The sequence below is a fragment of the Penicillium subrubescens genome, assembly GCF_028828155.1.
Source record: "Penicillium subrubescens strain IBT 31985 chromosome Unknown utg000002l_segment0_segment0, whole genome shotgun sequence".
NCBI lineage: Eukaryota > Fungi > Ascomycota > Eurotiomycetes > Eurotiales > Aspergillaceae > Penicillium > Penicillium subrubescens.
Genome location: NW_026643152.1, coordinates 6,561,493 through 6,576,234, shown reverse-complemented (window position 1 = coordinate 6,576,234; position 14,742 = coordinate 6,561,493). Strand labels below are relative to the sequence as shown.

At 52.0% G+C, this 14,742-nt stretch overlaps 6 protein-coding genes across 6 annotated transcripts; all 6 read right to left on the bottom strand.

Moving 5' to 3' along the window:
* Window positions 1-802: 802 nt before the first annotated feature.
* On the bottom strand, window positions 803-1,250 carry N7473_003707 (uncharacterized protein; the record flags this gene model as incomplete). Its single annotated transcript, XM_057149647.1, has 2 exons — window positions 803-1,017; window positions 1,160-1,250. The coding sequence occupies 2 exons, from the start codon at window positions 1,248-1,250 to the stop codon at window positions 803-805; spliced, it is 306 nt and encodes a 101-aa protein (XP_057013301.1).
* Window positions 1,251-1,510: 260 nt separating this feature from the next.
* N7473_003706 (basic helix-loop-helix domain-containing protein) lies at window positions 1,511-3,742 on the bottom strand. The gene is made up of 3 exons (XM_057149646.1): window positions 3,513-3,742; window positions 2,431-2,980; window positions 1,511-2,369 (listed from the first exon to the last, which is right to left on the bottom strand). Exons 2-3 carry the CDS (start codon window positions 2,960-2,962, stop codon window positions 2,026-2,028), a joined length of 876 nt encoding a protein of 291 aa, XP_057013300.1. The 5' UTR covers window positions 2,963-2,980; window positions 3,513-3,742; the 3' UTR covers window positions 1,511-2,025.
* A 1,338-nt stretch (window positions 3,743-5,080) lies between these two features.
* Window positions 5,081-6,384, bottom strand: N7473_003705 (putative protein N-terminal asparagine amidohydrolase; the record flags this gene model as incomplete). The annotated part of the gene is made up of 2 exons (XM_057149645.1): window positions 5,081-6,105; window positions 6,201-6,384. 2 exons carry the CDS (start codon window positions 6,382-6,384, stop codon window positions 5,081-5,083), a joined length of 1,209 nt encoding a protein of 402 aa, XP_057013299.1.
* A 680-nt stretch (window positions 6,385-7,064) lies between these two features.
* On the bottom strand, window positions 7,065-10,956 carry N7473_003704 (uncharacterized protein; the record flags this gene model as incomplete). Its single annotated transcript, XM_057149644.1, has 4 exons — window positions 7,065-9,394; window positions 9,498-10,458; window positions 10,517-10,696; window positions 10,777-10,956. The coding sequence occupies 4 exons, from the start codon at window positions 10,954-10,956 to the stop codon at window positions 7,065-7,067; spliced, it is 3,651 nt and encodes a 1,216-aa protein (XP_057013298.1).
* A 50-nt stretch (window positions 10,957-11,006) lies between these two features.
* N7473_003703 (uncharacterized protein) lies at window positions 11,007-11,591 on the bottom strand (the record flags this gene model as incomplete). Its single annotated transcript, XM_057149643.1, has 3 exons — window positions 11,007-11,341; window positions 11,409-11,534; window positions 11,579-11,591. 3 exons carry the CDS (start codon window positions 11,589-11,591, stop codon window positions 11,007-11,009), a joined length of 474 nt encoding a protein of 157 aa, XP_057013297.1.
* A 695-nt stretch (window positions 11,592-12,286) lies between these two features.
* On the bottom strand, window positions 12,287-14,061 carry N7473_003702 (uncharacterized protein; the record flags this gene model as incomplete). Its single annotated transcript, XM_057149642.1, has 5 exons — window positions 12,287-12,966; window positions 13,025-13,207; window positions 13,266-13,652; window positions 13,712-13,916; window positions 13,969-14,061. The coding sequence occupies 5 exons, from the start codon at window positions 14,059-14,061 to the stop codon at window positions 12,287-12,289; spliced, it is 1,548 nt and encodes a 515-aa protein (XP_057013296.1).
* Window positions 14,062-14,742: the final 681 nt, after the last annotated feature.

The window sequence follows — 14,742 nt, the reverse complement described above, 5'->3', positions numbered from 1 at the left end:
CACAGTAATTTCATTCGCGCGGTTCTGTCTTTGGGTGTGACCGCTTGTTCGTGCGTTCTGCTACAGGCGTATATGTATCTGTATTGCGGATATTATGGTTGAGGAAAAGAGAACTCCATATGGAGGGCCGCCAATATGATAAACCTGCGGCTTTGTCGATTGTTGATTGTGTGGTTTGGCATTTTCTCACCAATGATTAAAGAATACTTGGCCTTTCAGCCAGAACGTTTTGCCTGTCGTTTCATTTATCGACGCAGCTGTTAATTATTTGCCCCCAGATTGCCAGAGAGGATATGAATCAGGTACGACGTGGTAATTCCAACCACAATCTTGGAGTTCCACTCGGTCTCGGCTTGCGCAGTCAGTGTATTATAATGGTGACAGGATCTGCGACGAGGCTTTGTGGCTTTTCGCATGGCCTACCGTAGTAAAGGTAACCGGACAGCTATCATTTTCTGCGTCGGGGCAGGGAATCCTGTCCTTGTTATGTGCACTTCTAGCCGGCGCCGTTGCCTTCTTTTCCGTACCGAATAGCTCTTGGCAGTCGAACTCCTCTCAAGGCAGTATGGCAATTTCTGCTCATCACTTCACTTCCTGCGAAAGGTGCGCTTCCAAGCTCGACGAGGTTCCTATTTGTCCAACAAGGGTCAATAAAGTGAACTCGGTATATGCCAGCTTCACATACCTTTCTCAATGAATTAAGGTGTGAGATGAAGTGATCTTTGCACAGGATATCACCGGAGACATTGTCATAAGCAAAGAAGGGTCCAAGGGGTCAGGGAAACGAAGCATCATCTTCATGTCAAATGAGGAACCGCACACCAGCCAGCCTCTTTTGTAGGTTCTGCACTTGAGGAACGCATCCTCTGCTGTCACGAAGACAGGCGCAGATGTACCTCCTGTTCTCGTGTGCAGGAATTTGCCAGGCCTGGAGGATCATGTTCACGGCTTGAGTCTGTCCAAGTTGACCGACTGGGCTGGTCTTGGCTGCGCTGCTTCTGGCGGCGTTGTAGAGATCTGGTAGGTATACACTGTTATCAGAAGTCGGTTAGAACAGGCTAGTCAGGAGCAGAGTGTTGCCAAGAAAGCCAGTGAGAAAATTGGGCATCGTTACCTCTCTCTCGCTATAGGAGTGTTCTGTCTATCTTCCCACAGCCACCTAAGGGTTTCCGGATCTTTTGTAGACCTGGGTGTCCATCGTCAAGGGTGCGTATATTGGAATCCGGGGGAGGGTATATTGCGCCGGGCATGGTGAAGTGAGAGAGGAGGAATCATGATATATTTGATGGAAGAAGTGGGAGGTGGAAGAGGATGAGAGGTAGCAGGACATCAGTGGGGTTTTAAAGAAGCTGGCGTGGTTCTGGAGGGCAATCACACCAAACAAAGCCACCTGTCAAATAGCATTGTCACAATCTACCTACAATTGGACGGGAATTTCCTTCACTCTACCTAGAGACTGCTCGCTTACACATCGTGCATACTGATAATCGTACATAGATTGACGAAGGAATATAGAATAAAGAAAAACTTGCATTGTACCCACTGCACCGTGGCATCAAACCCAACCCAATCCATAAAATTCGCCGGTTCAACCATTAACGATGAAAGAATAACGTGATACAAAAGCGCGATAACATACACCAGAGAAGGGGGAGGTGGGTGGCAAGAGTTAAAGTCCAAAAACAGAAGTACGCCACTCCAAGCCAAAGCCACAGCGCAGAAAAACCTTGCGCGACTACCGCGGAGGCCGGCCAGAAATAATAGACTGTAGCCGAATGGCCTGTAAGACAAGTCAAAATAAGGGATGTAACATCGCAGAGCCGCCATGTCAAGGTTGACTCCACAGGGAAAAACGAGGAAAGCTAGAAAGAAAAAAAAAAAAGAAAATCTGATCCCAGAACAACCAGATCGAAGAACGGAAATGAGGGTATGTTCAAAATCTTAACCACCGAAAAACGCAGCGAGACGATCGTAGCACATCACATACGAACGAGAAACCTAAACCAGCCGACCGAGTTGGCGCTCTCACTCCAACCCGTCGAGGGTATCGAGTTCTTTGGCCTCTTCGTAGTCGTCGAACTCGAGGCCAGCATCGCGGCAGCGCTGAAGCCACTTGGCTGCGATTGCATTGCGCCGGCTGACCTCTTGCTTCAACTTCTGGTTGGAGGCACTGATCTCGTTGATGGCGTGATTGGCAGTGAGGCTGTGTTGCTCGAACCGCTCATCGATGTTCTTCTTCTCTTCTTGGAGCTGGCAAATATATTCGATGGCCCGTTGCAAGATAGCACCCTTATTCTTGTCACAGTTTGGTACGAGGCGGGCGATCTGGTTGATTCCCTCGTTGATAGCTTCACGTCGTCGTCGCTCGACTAAAAATGATGTTAGCAAGATGGGGGAATAGGGAATCTTATGCAAGGGAGAGAGAAATACCTTCTTTGTGATTGTTCTTCCGAATCTGGTGCCACTCGGGAGAACCGACAGTGGGCTTCTGGTTCATACTTTGCGCCTCACGGGCAGCATACACCGCGGCAGCAGTAGAGTTGTGGTTGTGGGGTCCAGGAATAGGTCCCTGGCCCATATCATCGCCAAAGTTCAGGCCCTGGGTGAGATTGTTCGCATCAAATGCGGCAGCATCCGGGGGTGGAGGATACTTGTGCTGGGGTGCATGTGCGGCCAGCGCCGCTTTAGCATTGGCTGTGAGAGCGTTGTCATCAGAAAGTCCATTCTGTGGGCCAACGTGCTGGAGAATTTGCTGGTCGATGTTCAACTCGGACCCTGCGTTACCAAGGCCGTGGTCGTAGCCAATCGAGTGGCCGAAGTTGTGCTGGTTGTCCGGCATGCTGCCGTTGCTGCCGTGTGACGAGCGATTCAGACGCTGTGCGTCGTGACCAAGATCATCAGAACCCTCGCGCTTGCGCTTGCCGCCGGCTCCGTCTGGGCTGTTCATGGTGGGATCGGACATGGTCTAGAGTGAAGAGTCCTAAGCAGCGAGAAGGTTAGTCATCGAAGGGTGAGCCAGCGAAAAAGCGCCTATGGCAAAAGTGTATATTGCAAGAGGAAAAAGTGTGTGAGATGCAAGGTTAGTGCACGAATGACAGGTTGCAACCCTCCTCGGTAGGATCAATGGCCTGCCTCGGAGTAAACAGCGAAAACGCGTAAAGCCGACGCGCCCGAAAGGCATTGCCCCCCCCTCACGGGCGGGACAGGTTCCATCTCAGTGCACCGCGGTTGGAGGCTTCTCAAGCAACGGCAGCGACGCGATCAAGCTTCATTTTGGAAGTCTGAGACTGGCAAGGACTGTCCCGCCGACGACATTGTGACGACCTCAGAGACGCGTCATGGCTGCTTGCGACCGTCGACACACACGTCGAGGAGGCGATCGCCAGTTCGGCAGGGAAGGGGCGATGGCATTAGGTAGAGCGGGCTGGGGAGCAGAGCGCGCGACAAGGAAAGCGCACATCGTGAAGCCATGCAGCGGGGAGGGGATAGCAAGGGCCGATGGGAGTTGTTACCTTGGATGATCCTATCTATCACCTGACAGGAAGTCACCTGCCACGGACAATAACAGACCGAAAGTCACGTTGTTTCGTGATGTCGAAACTCGCAAAACGAAATGAGACCCCAAAATAGAGGGGGAAAGAAGCTTGAGTGCGTGGATTGTATAGAATCAAATCCGATCGACCATGAAACAAAATCAGGCGATTTTACATGGAAAAAGGGATGTTCTTTAGGGATGTTGGAGCGACCGAGTCGAGAGGGACTGCTCACGTGGAAGAGGAGGAGGTGCGCGAGGAGTGGGGGAGGCCACAGCGACCAAGAGTGCAGAATGATGATGAGGATCACCTGACCGCATGCTACCTCCTTATGTCAGCAGCATAACGGGAATGCATGCATGTCAAAAGATAAAAGATTCCGGACTGTATTCGAATAATCTACTAATATTATGTTCGGAAACTCCATTCTCTTCTAAAATCAAACATTCAAGTCCTGATTCAACTTCACCCTTATCGCCCTCCAACACCTGCGTACTTTCATCTGCTTCTAGTCAGGTGCTGGGATCCCGTGCCCCCTCGCACACACTGCCATTCTCCCTGCTGATTGGTCCACAGGCATCAAATCACGTGCTGATCACCCAGCCCAGCCCCGCACGGGCCACCGATCGGCCTGATTCCCTGCGAATGGCAGAGTATCAATTCTACAAGTCCGTGGACTGGTGAATCATCTCTGCCTTTCTATACTTCGTACTACTTACTAGCGCTATAATAATGGATGCTCTGGCAAAGCAAGCAATACTAGTCCACTCCCAAACAATCCTCGAAACGCCGTCATTAGGCAACGCGGGGGAATGCATGCCATCTTCCGTCCTGCACCGTCTAGACTTAATCTTGCATGATTGACATTGTTACTACATACAGTAGTAGTAGTCTAACAGAAGGCATCACATGTGGGATCCTCCCCACACTAGAAACTCTTACACCTACACACCCCTCCTCGACCACCCTCCATCATCTGTAATTCTCCTGCTGCCCGAGGGTTGCACCCGCCCGGCCCCTCTTACTTCTAATCCTCCGTACTCTGTCAAACTATGTCACCTTGATGATCCGGTCGAGTCTAGCCGCAGAGCAGATCGCCCGATCATGAGACCATGAAATAAGGTGTACCGGGTGGTTGCTGCAGAAGTCGATCTCCCATCCGATCATCCTGGGCTGGCGAGTAGGAGAGTGGTGGAGATCAGCGGGTGAATCCGGAGATATTCAGTCTGGATGGAGAAGTATAGCAATATAGGAGTATACAAGGCCTAAGATAGAATGTTCAGTATATACTGGATAGAAAAGATGTAGGTATTTTATGAGCGTAGATGTCTATCAGATCGAGGTATCAATACTCTTTCCTAATCATTATACCCCCCAAACACGGCGGACGCTCTCCAAGGCAAAGCAGGCAACCCTTCTCAGTCCACTACCAAAACCCAGAGCTTGACAGAACAAGCCATCTTTACCTGCTAACATAATGTACGTTTGCTAACCTCGCCGCCTCGCACCAAACATCAAACAGGATCTGTCCCAAGATGTCTCACATTCTATCCCGATCCCTCAGACTCCTCTCCAGAACTCTCCTCACTCCCCCCTCTCCTCCTCAATCCAAACACCATTTTCGGCTCTGCCGTAGTATCCGCAAAACAAATCCCTTCCTCCCCCGCCCCCAAAAGATCCCAGCAGGCGATCTTCGCCTCCACAGCACACTCACCCTCACCCTCCTCTCCACCGTCGATCCCACCCTCTACCCGTGACCCCGACCCCGACCCCGATGCCACCATCCGAGCCCGCTGCGTCACAGCAATGACGGCACTCGTCCCCGCATACCGCGCCGCTGACTTGGTATCATCTGCCGCCGGCTCCTCCCCGGCGCGATTGGCAAAGATAATCACGGTCCTCTTGGTGCCGGGCTCGCTCGATGCGCCGGGGCTGTCGGTGTGGCGGTCGATATCCCCCTCGTGCCGCAGCTTCTTCTCCAGTAGGGGCATAAACCGGTTTAACCAGTAGCTGAACGTGTCCATATCGGGTTTGCCATTCAGCGCGGCAATGTCTTCTTTGCCCATTAGTGTTAGCCAGGCCATTGACAGAATGACTAGCTGTGAGCCGGAGTCTAGCACGCGGTTGGCGAATTCGTAGGCTGTGTATGGTGCTTCGAATTTATAGGGGTTGATGTCCATGCAGATACCAAATGAGGTGGGTACTTCTTGCTGGACTGGGCTTGCTGTGGGTATGGTAGTGGACTTGGACTTGCTCTCGGGCTCGTCGCACGGTGTAAATGCAAGCTTGCGGAATCCTAGCTCCACGCTGCCTTCCGCAGCCCATGTTTCGTCGGTGAAATACAAGAAACTCTTGCGGTAGTTGTGGATCACCGCACCGGTTTTATCAACCACGAGGAGCGAGTTGTAGTACTTGGGTTCTGCCTCGTCGTCACTGTGCTCAATCTCTGGATATCCAATGCAGACCTTGCAATGCAGGCTTTTGGCTGTGTCGCGCGCCCATGTTGCGCTGGGGCCTGCCCCGGCAGACTCTAGATATGGCTTGATTGCTTCCTTGGAAGGGAAGTTGTACCCTGGAGATGGCTGTCAGCAAGTCATGCATTTTTGAGTCGACTGGGCAAAGACGGAATGAGAGTTCCAAGCATGCGTAAGGAGTACAGGTACGTACCGGTCAAAGCTAGCTCCGGCAATACCAGGATATCAGGACGTAAAAGATCGATTCCAATCCCGATTCCGCGGGTCTGTCCATCAATGGAGACATGTTTGCCCCTCTTCAGCAGTTCATTGGCCCTGTTGATGTTCCCCTCGACATCACCCAGCTTCGGGGCAAATTGCAGGGTTGCGATTCTCATCCCCAGCAGACGAGAGCTTGAGAAGCTTCTTGAGAAGCCCAGAGGCTGTTTCTGGTTTGATTTCAATCGTATGTGACACCGATCGAATATTTGAGCACTGGATAACGCGTTGGACCCTGTGCTCGACCGAAAGGCTAGTGTCCTCAGGCCAAGCCGGACAGAGGCAGCTGTGGGTTCCAGAATGATGTCGATTGTCGAGGGTTTGTGGCTCTTATGTTTGAAATTTAGATCTCTGAATGATCATTAGTTTGATTGATCACGTAGAAATTTGAAATACGCGATACTGAGGATAGCCTGGAGATGGAGAAGTGAAGGGCGATACGTGGATGCGGGCCTGATGGAGATGTGGTTGGTGCCTGAGGATGCCAATGTCTCCACATCCAACCAAGGAAAGTCTGTTCCTGAGACACCAGGTTCAAGTCATTATTTAAATTTAGCCATGGGCACGAGAAATTGAAAGAAGAATAGTGTGCATTATCTCCGTGAAAAGGTATCACATATCGGGCTAGTGTAAATAATGGATAACAATAAAAGAATATCGGGTATGTACTCTCGACCCGCCCGAACACCATGCAATGTCCGTAGCCACGATCGTAAAATCAAATAAGTTCATCCTGAAACGCCCATAATAGACTATGCAAATGTCATACTGTATGCAAATAACTTCATACCTGCCACTCCTAACCACTCATTGCAAAGCGGCTCTTGCCCTTGTCCTTTTCGTTGTCCTGAAGTTTGTCTTTCCCTCGACTGTTGGATCGTGAGAAGTCCAGCGGCTTGTACGCCAACCCATGTCCACCCGTCATCCGGATGCGATACTCGGTACGAGACATCGTCCGGCCCAGACCCTGAGGGGTATCGGGCGCGTACGCAACCTCGTAGGAATGGCGTGGGAACTGTGGCGGTGATGCACTCTGCGCATAGGGCGTGATGGAAGGGCTGATGCTGTTGCTGTAGGAGCGGGCGCGCTTGCCCCGTTCTTCCCAGTACGCATGGTATGCGTTGTGCTCAGCTAGAGTTTGCGGAGACACATCGTCGAAGAGTTTAGGCCCAGTACGCAGCTGCTCGGCCACGATGCGGGCAGAATTGAGGAGCATTTCGTCCTCGTCGATCTCGCGTTGGCGTTTCTTCCTGGTCTCGGTCTCAGTATCTGCCGCAGTAGCCGACTTTTTCTCGAGAAGAGCCTTGGCCTTCTCTAGGCATGGCAGGGTTGGCAGAGCTTTGATGGACGAGTCGGCAAGGGAGAACTTCTTGGCCGGGGGAGGTGACTCTTCAGGGGTTGACACCTTCGATACTTTCAGACGTTCTTCACGCGTTGAATCTTCCAGGGCCTGTTCTTCTCGAACCCGCTTCCGCTTGAGCTTATCCTCCTTGCGTTGTGCCTTGTCTTCAGCGCGCCTCATGATTCGCTTGAACAGGGCGGCTTCCTCCTCTTCTGTCTGAGGGGCTCGCCATTGGAGAGACTCAGAGTCGACAGAGCTTTGAGTTGAGCTGAGAGAGGATCTCGATTGCTCCAGCTGCGAAACGGTTAGAGCGGGCTCTACCGGTTCTGGACTCTTTGCAGCAACCTTTATCGGTGGCAATTTTTGCAAGACAGCTTCATCTTTCCTGGGTTTTGCGGGCTTTGCAAACACCGACTCCTTTCCTTGGATCGGGGAAGGCTCGGCCACAGCATCCTGACTTGCGAGGGAGCTTGGAGCAGGGAACAACGGCTTCTGATTCTGGAGCGTAGAGAAGACAGAGGGCCCTGCCGTGGAACCAAAAAGCTTTGGGGTTGCACTTGGCGCTGTGGTTGGGAGCTGGCTGGGTTGGGAGACAGGAACGGATGTCTCCTTGGCATCCTCGATCTTTTTCTCCTCGGCTGCAGGTGCCTCTGGAGGTTGGAACAGGGACTTCTGCGGGAATCCACTGAACGGGGATGGCTTAGCCGACTCGAAGAAAGTGGAGGTTTCCTGGATCGAGCTAGCCTCCGTAACAGTGGGTGGAGTTTCAGATACTGGAGGTGTAGTTGATGGGAATGTGAAAGGCGATGAAGTGGATGGGAAAGGAGTAGTGCTTGTAGAAGGCTGAGGGAAGGCTGGCTTGAAAAGTGATGGCGCAGTGGTCGAAACCTCCGGTGCTTTTGAGGTTGTTACATTGGCCCCTGGTGTAGGGAATGGGGATTTCCCAATTCCGGAAGGAGCAGCTTCTTCGGCGGATTCGAACGGTTTCGGGGGCGCAAAATTAGACAAAGAGGCAGCGAATGGGTTGGGTGAGGCTGCTGGCGTGGTCTTCTTTTCAGTTGTTGCAGTCGGTTTAGGGAAAGTAAAGGGAGAGGTAGCTGGGGGAGTGCCAGCTTTCACACCCGTTTCAGCAGGCTTGGGGAAGGAGAAGGGAGAAGGAATTGGAGGAGTTCCCTCTTGAGCGACTTCTGTCGCTGCGGGCTTGGGGAATTCGATAGAAGGAGCTGTCGATACGGCCGCCGGCTGAGTCGCCTCGGCTGGCTTCGGGAAAGCAAAAGGCGAAGGCGAAGACACAGGCTTAGGAGCGAATGGGTTTACCGGGGCCGACTCCACCGGCTTGCTTGGCGTGCCGGAGAACATGGAGGAGAAGGGGTTTGGAGGTTGGGTTGCCAATTCCGGTGCTGCAGGCTGAGGAGACTGGGTCGGAATCGCAAAAGGCGATGGGGATGGCGATGGCGTTGGCTTCTGTTGTTGAAAGGGGTTGAAGGCGTTCTTCGTGGGCGAAGCAGAGAGTGATACATCACTGTCTAGAGATGTGGGGACAATCTCCACTGTGGGAGCGGGAGTCGTGTTTTCCTTGTCGCTGACGAAGAGAGTGTTTTCGATGGGAGTAGAAGCTTGCATGGGGGATTCTTGCATGCGCTCGGGCACTTCGGACTCATCGATCATGCCCATAGCTGCAGCCTCTCGGACAGACATTCCGAGAATAACGGCCACCAAGTTTCGACCGGCACGCTTTGACTCAACGTAGGTCTCCGAGAAAGCATGCTCAGAAGACGGCGAGAAGCCTAAGAGATGGGGGAGTTAGACGGGGCAAAGGGGATGGCGTATCGGACGAAAGGGCGAAAGTAATAGATCTCAGCGCGAGTCGTAATGTTTAAGAGGACTTACCGACAGAGTCAACTGGGCGGTTACCCCAGTTGAGATACATGTCGCCATTGGCATTCTCGGCGAACTGTAGATCCTGGTCTTCACAGAACTTGATCGTCTGCTCGTCGTCGTCAAGATATAGAACCTTGGTCAACTGCTCCACCGTCCACTCCTCATTCTTGTGCTGTTGTGACACTGGAGCTCGGCAATAGGCTTTCCAAATGGCACGGATCGTAGTTTGTCGGAGATGATTAAAGTAGATTTCCGCCACACATGCCATCAGGTATGACACGCTGGGCGAGTCGATGATGTGGAAGAAGCGGGTGTAGAAGCCCTGTGCAATGGCATTTGGTCGTCTTGCATCCAATGTGCCCTGGTATTCCCACGTATTGCACGCCGCTGCATACAACTCCAACGCTACCTGGACGCGAGGAGAGTTGAGCAGTACTGCTGGCCACTTTTGAACGCGAGCTTCGAGGTCAGGTCGTTGGTCATGAATGGAGAAGATGATGTAATAAGCGCGGAACTCCTCCTCGTTAGGGAAGTGAACACGCCCACGGTTGTCATCGTAGTAGTACATCAGCGACAGCATGGTGTTGTTGAGCTGTTCGCGTTCCTGGTGGCGATCAAATTGCTCCTCGTTCGCGGGGCTAGAAAGTAGATGGAGCGAGAGGATGTGGAAGCGAGCAATTCTCTCCAAGCACAGCACCGCGACCTTAACATCGGCTTCGTGGGTGACTTGCTGAACGGAGAAATCATTGCGGATGGAGCGTGTTCGATCCCAGACAAATTTGTGTACAATGCCGAGAGTCTCGTTCCCACCGACGACATACCGGATCAGGTAGTTCGTCGATTGTAAAAGTGCCTTTGGTGTCCGAATATCAGAAGGGAGTTGCTCGTCGTAGCCCGCCGCCGAACGTCGAAACCGCTTCAGCATCTTAGCTTCCATGTTCTGCAGGGTATTTGTCGCAGGATCCAGATGCTAGGAGGGAGGTGGTCAGCATCGCAACTAGATATGAGAAATGGCGGATCCAATATACCTTCTCGCTGCGATCCACCATCTTCTGGACAATACGCTCCACGCGCTCAAATTCGGGGCACATGCTCGCGCAAGTACCCACAGGCCGAATGGCCTTTTTCAGCGACGTGGGCTGATTGGGATCGGCCATCTGTCCATCTCTGATAGCTCTTTGTCTTTGTTTTGCACGGTCGAGTTTCAGCTGCAGAGGGAGATTAGAGTCCGTTCGTTCCCAAAATTCGAGGTTCACATTCGATATCAGATGAGTGGGAGTTAGCTGACCTGCTCGTAGCGATCCTGGTAAGAGCCCGACATTGTTGTGTGATCGGCGGATGTAGGTTTGGTGGATGGTGAATGGCCATTGACTGTAGGCGACTGTCGTGAGATGTCTTGAGGCGCACCGGGGTTGAAGGTATTATTCCGAGCGGCGGCGCCGCCCCTCATAGCAGCGCCAGGTGCCATTGGTGACTTGCTCCGGGCTGGTTGTTGAGCGAAAACGTTTAAGGGAGGGTTTAATTGGGTCGGTTGGTTAAGTTGTGCGAATGGCGAACTGGCAACGTTTGCGGTGGTCGAAGAAGTTGAGATCGAACTTGCTGCATGTGACGCGCCTCTGGCAGCAGCGCCCGCGCCACGCCCACGAGAGATGTTTGTCCCATCAGCTCCACGGCCTCGGATTCCTCTTCCTCGTACTCGCCCTCGTACAGACACCCGGTTTCCTCGATCTGTGCTACCTCTCGTTGACCCGCGTGTAGACCCGCGACCTCGTCCAGAGGTGCTTGCTTCTCCGGCGCTCTGGCCGCGACCAGCAAACGGATTGAACGGGCTCGCCATCCTATCCTCGCTCGGCCTGCATCCAGGTCAGTTCATGCTAGAGAATTCTAGCAAAACTGAAGAGCCAACAGTGGGAGACGTACGGCGCGATGGAGTGAACAAAGAAGACTCGAGACAATGGAAGCACGGGAGCTCAAAAGGACTCCGACCGAAGAGGGTCCACTTCAGCCGCGCGCCTGAGTCAGGTGACGGCGGTAACGTGCGGCAACCTATTCGTTGCCTCAGGCGGCGACTATCCCATACCATCTATTACCTGCATCGGGCATGTCTTGGTACATGCAATTCAGGCAGAAAGACGAGACATTGACCTCATGTTACTCAACTTGAAGTCTTAAAGGACTACATATGGATATTATGTGAGTCTGGAATCTTTTCATGAAATATTCCCAATGGAATCACTATCTACCAAACAAAAGTGTGTATCAACAGCCCCAAAAAGCATCACAAAAAATCAGGGGTAAATAGTCATTGAAAGGACCATGTATAAAATAAGCCGTCCACGCAAGAAAGTTGTAAAAGTATTAGTGAGAGACGAAGAAAGGTAAGAAAGCGAACGTAAACCCAGAAAAACCGGAAGATATATAACCAATCCAAAAGAACAACCTCAAACAAAAAAACGATGGAAATATTTTCAAAGAACAACAAAGACCCAATAGCCGACCACTCCATATCAACGCGGTTCCTCTTTCTTATGACACCGACCTTTTTTATTCACAAAAAATGAGAAACAAAAGAAGAAAAAAAGGAAAAGAAAAAAAATTCAAATAACAACAAGATAAACAACGAATTGAAACTCCAGAACAAGCCCGCCCTTTGCATCAAGTATCAAGTGCTTTCGTATGGTATGAGAATCAAAGCCATTTAGTCGTATAATTCATTAAAAGCCCGTGCACTTCTTTCAGTCGTGGCATTGCTCGGGCTCGCCTCCAATCGGGTCCTGCCCGTCCATTGGGGAGAGAACTTAGGCAGGGTGGGAGAGAGGCAGCTCATGCGGGTGGCCCAGCGAGCCAGTACGGAAGGGCAGTGCCCGTTGGCTCATGGCGTCCATTGGCGAGTGGGCGTGAGGATGAGACATGTCGTGGAGTTGAGCTGGCGAGGCCATGGGCATATGGTATTGCATGCCAGGCTGTGGCAGACCGTGGGTCACAGAGGGAGCATTGTAGTCCACAGGGCTGAACAGAGTCTGGCGGAAGGTAGGCGCCCAACCGTCGAACTTCTGGTCTGGTGTTGATGTCGGAAAGTGGGAGGTTGGGTAGTCGAAGACCGAGATGTCGTGGGGGCTGATCATCTCTGCGGTTACGGGCGCGCTGAGCATCGGTTGAGAGAAGGAGTCTGTGTAATGAGGAGGCGTGGCGTAGTAAGATCGGTCTTGTCGGGGGCCGTCGAAGCTGAGAGGCTGAGGAATGGAGAAGCTTGTTGGGAGAGACCGTGTTGGTACCATAGCCATTGTGTCGATGGGGGTGGTCAAAGGAGCTGTGATTTGCTCAATCGAGGAGGTCGGGGTGAGGAGGCCTTCTTCGATGGGTTCGGGGACTTCAACAGTGGGCATGGAAGAAATAGTGGTAGTCTCGTTGGATTCCTCTTCATCGTCACCCTTGGGGCTGGGTCCTCGGTTCATCACGTAGACAACTATGTTCGCATCTGCATAATCTGTTAAACCGCTGCATCGATAGAGAACCACTTTTCATTGTGGACATACCAACTTCTCCGCGCTCAAAACGCTCCTCCATCTTGCGCACACGGAGGATCTCATAGATGATATCCACATGCGAGGCATGCTTGAGACTGCGCTTGGTGTCGCCAGCGACCTCCTTCAGCTTGTCAGCGGTAACGCCGTAGCCTCCAAGTTTACGAATGATGTGAAGCAGGAGTTCAATGCGGTCTGAGTAAAACATCAGTAAATCAATCCCCAAGGATACATCGAAAGAATCGCTACATACACTCTTTACGCAGGTGGTCAGGCTCCTTGTGCATAACACCCGGGGGCCACCACTCGGGCTTGGTCTTCTCAGGGTCACCAGTCGTACCTGGAGCAGAGCCTGCTGGGGGCTTGCCACCGTTGTACGGGTGTCGGACTTGTTTGCGGGGCTCAATGAACTTGATAAAGGCCTTGGCGACCATGCGGCAGTTAAGCTGCTGGAAGTGCTTAAGGGCACCTTCGTAGTAGGTCAAGACCTTAGCAGTATCTCCGATACGCAGGGGAACCATTTCGTTGGATCCATTAGGGGAGCAGTCATCACTGTCTGACCCGGCCTCTGCCAGACGGTCTTCAGAGGATGGAGCATTACCACGGCGGCGGACACGGCGAGGAGAAGCGTTCAGAGTGCCTGTATTCCACTTTGTCAGTTGGATTGTCTGAAAACTAGAGCACTTGTTTGAAACTTACGGCGCATGGGCGGCTGGTAACCAATACGTTCCCCGAGGATCTCGAGGAAGTTCTGGCGGACCTCTGGGGTGAAAATCGTGGAGTTTTGTTCTTGAATTGAGGCAGACTCTTCGACCTTGAGCTTGCCCTCGTTGTCGAGATAGATCAGAGCGTAGTGCGCATAGGGCATACGGAAGGATGGGGAGCGCGCTGGGGCCATCATGGGCTTGGAACTTGTTAGATTGATGTATTTAAATCACTCGTACATAGAGACTTACAGGAGGAACATCCCAACCAGGTGCGCTTTCGTGAAGGGCCGAAGCTGAACGCTTCATGGCGCCAGTAGACGAATTGGGCTTACTGTAAACCATTGTGTCGATGATCAGGGAAAGCAAAGCCGTGGTCTAGTATGATCGCACGGGATTGCGTGAATGGACTGTGTCCGCTGTCAAAAGTATAAATCGAGAGATATCAAGTCGTAGGTGCACAGCCGAAGGAAGTATATCAAAGATCCGAGGAACAGAAATGTATCTGTTTCAGCGCCGGAGCTCCCAAGATGGAACAGTCCTTTTTATAGTTAAGCCAGCGGCTGAGAAGGTCTAGATTTATCGACTCAAAGTTAGCTTTAAACTTGGAATGTCCAAAAATTGCAAAGCAACCATGACAGCCCCGGTCAATGACCAACGGTAGCCCCCTCAGCCGGTTGCCCCGATGGGTGGCTGTCTCATCGACAACTACCAACCCGCGAACGGCCCAAAGTCAAGCTTATTATGAACCGGGCTGAGATTGGGTTGTTGTGCTAGGGGTTATAATAACTCACAAGTTTCAAACGGCACGGCGGAACGATAGTGATGCAGGAACGAGAGGAATATACTCCACTCTCAATGTATTGCAAGTACGGGAACTTCACGAACTGCAGAAAGCCTGATTCGAACCGAGAGAGCTGCGGTTGGATTTGGATGGTGACACGGGATGGGGATGGTCTGGTTCTATACACAAGATATCTTGTCTCCGGTAGAATGGTAAACCAGAACAAAGTATGAGCCACGGAA

What these genes read in the sequence shown, in the direction of transcription:
- N7473_003706 (XM_057149646.1), bottom strand. Translation starts at nt 2,962, where the DNA reads ATGTCCGATCCCACCATGAACAGCCCAGACGGAGCCGGCGGCAAGCGC. An exon ending in GAAGAACAATCACAAAGAAG is followed by an intron (nt 2,370 to 2,430) that starts GTATTTCTCTCT and finishes CATCATTTTTAG; the next exon opens with TCGAGCGACGACGACGTGAA.